The 7,589-nt window shown below is 47.6% G+C and overlaps 1 protein-coding gene across 1 annotated transcript; it reads right to left on the minus strand.

The window, feature by feature from the left end:
• Positions 1–1,304: 1,304 nt before the first annotated feature.
• foxj1a (forkhead box J1a) lies at positions 1,305–5,687 on the minus strand. Its single transcript, XM_074696902.1, has 3 exons — positions 5,502–5,687; positions 4,253–4,875; positions 1,305–3,256 (listed from the first exon to the last, which is right to left on the minus strand). Exons 2-3 carry the CDS (start codon positions 4,808–4,810, stop codon positions 2,393–2,395), a joined length of 1,422 nt encoding a protein of 473 aa, XP_074553003.1. The 5' UTR covers positions 4,811–4,875; positions 5,502–5,687; the 3' UTR covers positions 1,305–2,392.
• Positions 5,688–7,589: the final 1,902 nt, after the last annotated feature.

Here is a 7,589-nt window from a genome sequence, read left to right on the forward strand (position 1 = left end):
AGCCATCATTACCTCACAGATGACCACAGACAAACACGAGCACTGACAGGACGCCTGTCTGCTCACGCTCTGGGGGGTGGACGCAAGCCGCTTCAATTCTGGGTATTTGCATTTGATTCCCGTAGCTATTCATTGGACTCTCTGAGCAGAAGCCACCCAGCTAATCTGCAGCAGGGTCAGAGAGACGGTGTGGTCTGCAGCAGAGCAGACAGGCGGTGATATATAGGGCCGTGGGACACTTGTCCCTGTTAGACCCCACACCGACCCAATGAAGTACCACAGATCCAAGCGCCATGGGGGAACAAGAGTCTGACTGAGCACAGACAAAGCCCTGAAAGAGAAACCCAGCCACCCCCTGCTGCTATTACCCATCCACTGCCTGATCACAGCAAGGGACCCCAAAGAGATGAGCAGGAAAAGACCCACGTAAATCTTACGTACAGGGACACTAAAGGGGAAGGAGGGACAAATGCTGAAACAAGACTAAACAGCCGTCAACCACACTGGCAGCAAAGTTAGCCAGCACAATGCTCGGATGATCAGGGAACCAGCAACGCCCCCCGGGGATCAAACAGACGACCTGATGAAGAGTCAGGAGTGATCTAAACTCTGGGGACCATGAATGATCTCTAAACACGACAACAACACTTCCAAAAGTTATCGCACTGCAAAAAAATGTAATCTTTTCAAGTGTTTTTGTCTTATTTTAAGTAAAAATGTCTTTTTACACTCAATATGAGCCACATTCACCTGACCAGTCCAGAAAAATGTCCTGTTTCAAGTTATTAAAAGACAAAAATGAGGTCTGAATTGCCTGTAATAAGTAAAAAAAATCTGTCAGTGGGGTAAGAGAAATGTGCTTCTATTTACATTTTTTTTTAAATCTTGACAAGCACTTTTCTCTTACTCCATTGGCAGATGTTTTTACTTGTTACAGGCAATTTAGACCTCATTTTTGTCTTTAGATAAGTTGGAAATTTGTCCAAACTTGGGTCACCAGTTTGGCCTTGTGGTAAAATTTTGCAACTCCGTATTTGGAGACTTAAATCCTCAAGAGGTTGGCCAAGGTTTGGTTCCCTGCTTGTTGCTCTTTTCTCTCTTTGCTGGTTAGCCTCGCAGAAACAAAGAAATAAAAGTCTTTACATACAATCAAAGAGCAGAAAACTCCATCTTTAAGTCAATCAACCAACCACAGTCATGATCCATCCTTTGGGGAGCATGGTGATGAATGAGCAAACCAGATGCCATAAATCTCGTTTTTCTTTATTCGTGGAAAAAGAAAATTGAAAATAAAAGCAAGAAAATGAGTCCATACAGCATCTTTGACTATACAAACTCAATCATGAGGTCAAATAAAAGCTGAACTATTTTTTCAAAATGTTATTTCATCTAGAAGAGCTAATAGACAGTCCTGGTCCAGGTTTCCTTGTCCTGAAGACGAGCCCTTTGTTCACACCTCAGAAAACACGTCAGAGTGAGACACTCTTCTACGTCTGAATATAATGAGTTTCACTGAACAACGATTGCACTTTTAAACATTTCAAAGGGAAACAGGAGTGATTTGGTTATGAGACAGCTTCAGAGAAAAACAGGCGTTTCCTTTTTGAGATGAAAACACTGCCACCCGGTTCAGTCCCAAGTGTTGTTCTTGGCACGGAGAAGGTCAGCTATTCATTTACGAGGCACTGTGGCCTTTTTAAAGTCACCATTTTATCCATGTTTGTCAGAGAAACTCGCCTCCAGGAAAGTCCTGTCTCCAATTTACATTTCTCTCTGGTGTGACCTCGACTACCGGGTCAAAGAAAATGTTTTTAAGTACTTCAGGGAATATCCCAGTCTGATATGAAACAGAAATGATGCTTGAAGGATAATCACATTTGATCTAATAAACTGAAACTAATCATCTTGAAAATGCATAAAGAGAACAGTTAGTACAAAAAAAAACAAATCAAAAGTCAAAAAAATCAGTAAATCACCTCGAAACCAAACAAACATCATTTGGCACATATCTCATTATTCTTTCCCGTAGTGCTGCTGTCACAATATTTACAGTCAAACGTTAAAAAAACCTCAGCAACAGAAGACATCCTGTCAAACAAACACGTCTCTAGAGATCATAGTCTGGCTCTTTATGCTGTGAGTGAAGCTTTATGTACTGTACAGCAACATAAACTCACTCTTTAGGATGTAAACAGAGACCACATCGTCTCATCGATTCACACCATGACGGTGTGTTCTGCTGTGGTACACTGTGGCGTCATGTTTCAGTAAGCGTTGGGATGTACATCCTGCTGAAATCAACACTTAAACATCTCCAAATGGACAATCAAAGTTCAATAAGTGTAAAAAAAACAGTCTGTTGTTCCCCTGAAGGGCAGCAAAGAGTTTTTCCTCAAAGGAGCGTGTCGATTCGGGTGCTCGGGTCTCCACCAAGTGAGTCTCCAAGGTCAAAGAGTTGGTCCAGGTTGACTGAGGAGCTACACAGTAAGTCACCGCGGCCCTGCTCCTCTTCCTCTGGCCAGGGGCTCTCCAGGAAGGCAGTGGCGAGGAAGGTTTCCTCGTCAAAGTCTGTGACGTCGTTATTCCTTTGGGTCTCCACCAACACGTGGATGTCTGCTGTGCCTGCAGGGGCCTCAGGGGGAGAGATGTGGGTTCCCCGAATGCTCAGCTCCTCCTCTTTGATGATGGGGCTCAGGGGCTCTCCGCCGTCCAAACTGAGCTCACCATTAAGGGCTGAGTCCAGCAGGGCGTCCCAGTCAAAGTCCCCCTTCAGGGGTCCAATGTCTTTCGGCTCGTCTGTGGGGAGCAGAGGGGAGCTGGAGCGCCGCGGGGCTTTGGCACCATGTCTGGAGCCTTGAGGCTGTTTCCTCTTCAGCCCGCCTCTTCCCCTGACAGCCGGCCAGGAGCCCAGCATGGTCCCCTCTGCAAGATGAGGATCCCAGTTCTGGTCGGCACCAGTTGCCTCCTCAAACTCCTGGAGGAGCCTCTGGGACTCTGGATTGATAGACAGGCTGTTTGCAGCTCCTGCGTAGCTGGAGGGGCCTCTGGACTGGGGCTGGAGGTTGATTCTGAGCCGGTTCTGAAAGGCTGGGTTGATCTGGACCGGGGGCATTCGCCTCTTCTTGTATGCACCACTCAGGAGACGCTCAGCATACTGCGGGTCAATCCTCCAGAATCCACCTTTACCGGGCTCGTCTTTCTGCCGGGGCACCTTGATGAAGCACTTGTTGAGAGACAGGTTGTGTCGGATCGAGTTCTGGGGACAGGAAAGAGCTTTAACATGAGGATCTCAAACAGACCCATCAAAACCAGATTAAAGAAAGACCACTGAGGGAGACCACTTTGTTTACAGCAAACGGCTAGCTAGCTTAGCTGTGCACACCAACAGAAACACAGGATGGATCCTCTGCTCCTTCCACAGTCCACCAGTGGAGGATTAATTATTCATCTCTGTGCAGCAGACTGTACATCGGTCATAAACCATGCTGTTGAGGACATTTTCCTTCAAACCTCATTTAAATAAAGTCTCTTTTTAGGACATTAGCACCACATTGCCTCTACATCACCTGATATAAAGCTGGAGGTCTGCATGAAGCTCCAAACACCTCACATTCATCCACCTCACCCCCCTCTCTGGAGTCTAAATGGAGCGGTAACCCAATGACCTTTGTTAAATATTATCTGCCCCATGCACAGCTTTACAATAACACAGCGCTCCGAGCAGGACGCTGAAACACAGGAGTACAGCTAACAGCTTCATCAATCATTTATCCACTGAAATTAAACTTTTCCTGAAAAATTCCTTCAGAGCGGGAATCTGAACTAAACCAGAACATCACGAGTTCTCCTGAAGCAGAAAAACCAACGAGCTATGAAGTCTGAGGAGTCTCACAGAATAAAAGGAAATAATAAAAGCTGTTAATGAGTGATTACTTCAAATGTATCTGATCATTTTGTTTATTGTTAAGTCCGGAAGCTGTCTGTGCCTCTAAGTGTTTCTGGAGTTGTGAATCACCCTCACAGCTCAGACTCTCTGAGAGTGTGGCCCAGAGCCCAGAGGACTCGCTGAGCTGGATTTTTCTTTCTGGCTCCAGCTGTGATCTGACCTCAGTGCAGGGAGCAGACCTGACAAACAGCATCTTCAAACAAAGAGGAGTGTGTTGGAAATGAGGCATCCTTTTGTATGAGTGTTCTGAGCTGTGTGTGAGGTCATTTGGTGCGTGTATGTGTGTGTGTGTGTGTGGTCCCTCACCTGCCAGGTGGGATCTGCGTGCCTGTAGAAGCAGAAGTTGTCTGTGATCCACTTGTAGATGCAGGACAGAGTGATCTTGCTCTTCTTGCTGGCCTGCATGGCCATGCAGATGAGTGTGGCGTAGGAGTACGGAGGCTTGATGTGCGGGTTGGTTTTGTAGTCCACATCGTCAGGACAGTGACCGTGCGCCACGATGCTGGGGAGGCTCTGCATCCTGCTGTAGGCCGCAGCCGTGGGCTTTCCAGGGGTCAGGGGCATGCCTATGGAGGCGGGGTCCCCGGCTAGAGGGGAGGCCGGGGCGTCAGAGCCGAGTGGCTGGTGCCCGAACAGGTGCGGCTGGTGGTGGGCCTGCTGCGGCACGTTGGCACCGAGGATGGAGAACTCCTGCAGCCACTGCAGGCTGGTGAGGCTGTCGTCCAGGTTCACGGAGCTGCAGCAGCTACTGTTGCTGTTGCTGGCGCTGTCCCGCTCCTCAGCCTGCGCAGCAGCGGTCACCACCTCCTCCTCCAGCCCCACCGAGCCTTCAGGCCACGGGTCTGCACAGCTCAATGACAGCATGGCTCTCACCAAAACTCCTCTCCTTTTTGTCACCCAGCTCCTTCTCCTCCTCTCGCTGCCACCACCTGACAGGGCGGAAAATATACACCCAACTTCATCAAAGTGCGAGACTGCAGGACAATGACGGTGCTATTTGAAAACAAAGCCTCTGTGTGCGTAAAGATCCCCATTCCCATTCAAAGTCTGGGGCTAGTCTGTCACTTGGATCTGAAACAGTGTGGAAGCTATAAGGAAAGATTATTCCCCCCTCCTCTCCCCTTAATGTGCAGCGGCTTTGTTTCTGTCAGAGAACTTTCCCGAAACACTCCGTTACGCACTTGACGCTCAGCTCAGAGGAGAGTGGACAGTTTTACCAAAAACAAAGAGACAGGTTCTGAGTCCACTTTTATAATACAGATAATAACAGAATGAAAGACATTTAAATATACTTGTATTCTTGTAATTTAAACGAAATGTGTATATAAAAGAAACTACTTTTTTTTTTTTTTATTAAAATCAACTTTTAATTTTAGCACTGTTTCAAATATTATTAATTATTCATAGTGGTTGATTGATTTGTTTTAAAACGTTGAGTAGCCTAAATAACGGAATGGGTCTCCACAGACGCGAATATCTTAGGCCTTCAGGAGCAGGGACAGGTGTGAAACTGCATAAATGTTAAACTCTTTTCAAAGTTGGGGAACAAACTTACCTCAGTCAGCTGTGATGTTGAGAAGACAGCTTATTAATCCAAATGTGCAGCTCCTGAAGCTCCTTCAGCCTGCTCGGAGCGCACCTGTCGCTGGTGTGAAACGGAGAAACAGAAATTCCAGCAGAGGTCTCAGTGTTTGGCGCTGCTCTGGCCGCTTCTTCTCCTCCGTGGAGGTCTTTGTACCGGGTGTTAAAGCGGGCTGCAGGATCCGTCGGGGAGGCAGTTTAATACCTGGTTGCAGGAGGTTTGTCCAGCAACCATAGAAACGGTACACCCCCCTTGTAAACAGCTCCCTGCTCCTTCATTGGCCTGCTGGTTTCTATAGCGCTTCATTTTTAATCACCCTCACGGCAACTGTGACTGCTGCAGTGGGTTCCCAAACTAAGGCCCGGGGACACACAGGAGGACTCTGGACAAACTATGTTTAATAATTCAACCTCAGTAACACAATTAATCCACTAACAAGTGTGGAGCACAACTTTGTTTTTGTAGATGTTTTTTCTAATCTTACATTTATTTCTATTACCATCATTATTAGTAGTAGTGTGGTTATTTGAGTATTATTATAATCAAAGATGTGAAAAGCAGTAAAATCAGGTGTTTGTTTATGTATTTCAAAAAATGTCCCCTTTTAGAAAATTGGCCCCTGCAGCTCCTAAAACTTCTGCACCCCCTGGAGCAGCACCAAGCTGATCCAACCCAGATTATCTGATAATTTAATTCACTCATACACAGTGGCGGACTGGGACTGAAAATCAGCCCTGGACTTTAACTCGGTCCAGCCCATAACAACGGGACGCGTAACACTCAGTCATTCATAGATCCACAGCCCCCCCCCCCCCCCCCCCCCCCCCCCCCCCTTGTCGTCGGACAGAACGTGTGCTGTCGGGGGGGGGGGGGGGGGGGGGGGGGGGGGGGGGGGGGGTGCGGTGCGCTGTGGATCTATGAACGACTGAACGATCGGTTCAGCCCGACGACAGCAGGTGCTGCAGGTCTGTATGTCAACGGATGTTTCTGCCCGACGACGGCCGCCGCTGTTGGGGGGGGGGGGTGTCACCGGTCGTACCGGCCCACTGAGGCAGCGGCCCACCGGGAAACCTCCCGGTGCTCCCGATGGCCAGTCCGCCCTTGCTCATACAAAACTCTTCCCCACAAGATTTTTAAACCAAAACTACAGTGTCACTTTTTTTTTTGGTGTGTGTGTGTGTGTGTGTGTGTGCAGGAATGTCCTCCTCTTCACAGAACAGGGAGGAAGAGAAAGAGAAAACACAAAGGTTCGGCCCCTTGAGCGTTACATTAGCTGGCTGACTGGTTTCCTGAGGGGCCCCACAAAGACAACTGTAAAGCAATAAAGAACAGTCGTCCCATCTCTTCAGACCTCATGCCTCTTCAAAGCCAGATGTAGAGTATGTAGAGTACAGCATGCAGCTGACATCACTCCAGGTCACACTTTTTGTGATATAAAACTGTAAGGTTTCATTCTCAGGTGAGTTTTTCCTCTGCTCAAGCAGCTCAGATCAGGTCTTACATTTGTAAAAGTAACCATCAGAAACAAACATTTGGCCTCTGACCTTTAGTGTTGAACTTATCAGGGATCATGGTCAAGTCCTGGTCTTTTTGCCACTCTGATATTGTTGTGTCATCAGCGCTCCAGACTGAAACGACTCTTCCATTCATGTTCATGTCAGCATCCCTTAAACTGACGCCCACCCCACCCCTCCTCCATGGTCCTATCACTCTACCTTCATCAGAGGTGAAAGGTCACAGAGGGAGCAGCCGAGCATGGTAACCTCACAGAGAGCAGGGTCGAGTTAGGACTCATAGGAGGTGGAGAGGAAGACCTTGACTGACAGACAGAGTGGAGGGTTAATGTGCAGAAGCACATATAAAGGCACATACAGGATCACATCAATGCATGCAAACATCTTCAACATATAATTATTTGATTATTAGATACCAAAAATCACAGGATGTCCTCATGTATAACATAACATGGTGTTTGGGATGTCACCCACTGGTGTCTGAAGGGGCATTGTAAAGTCCTTCTGGACTAAGCCTCAAGTGGACATTCGAGAAAGTCAACATCTC

The sequence above is a fragment of the Halichoeres trimaculatus genome, unplaced genomic scaffold, assembly GCF_033239565.1.
Source record: "Halichoeres trimaculatus isolate MK-OKI-2021-1 unplaced genomic scaffold, fHalTri1.1 fHalTri1_scaffold_20, whole genome shotgun sequence".
Lineage (NCBI taxonomy): Eukaryota > Metazoa > Chordata > Actinopteri > Labriformes > Labridae > Halichoeres > Halichoeres trimaculatus.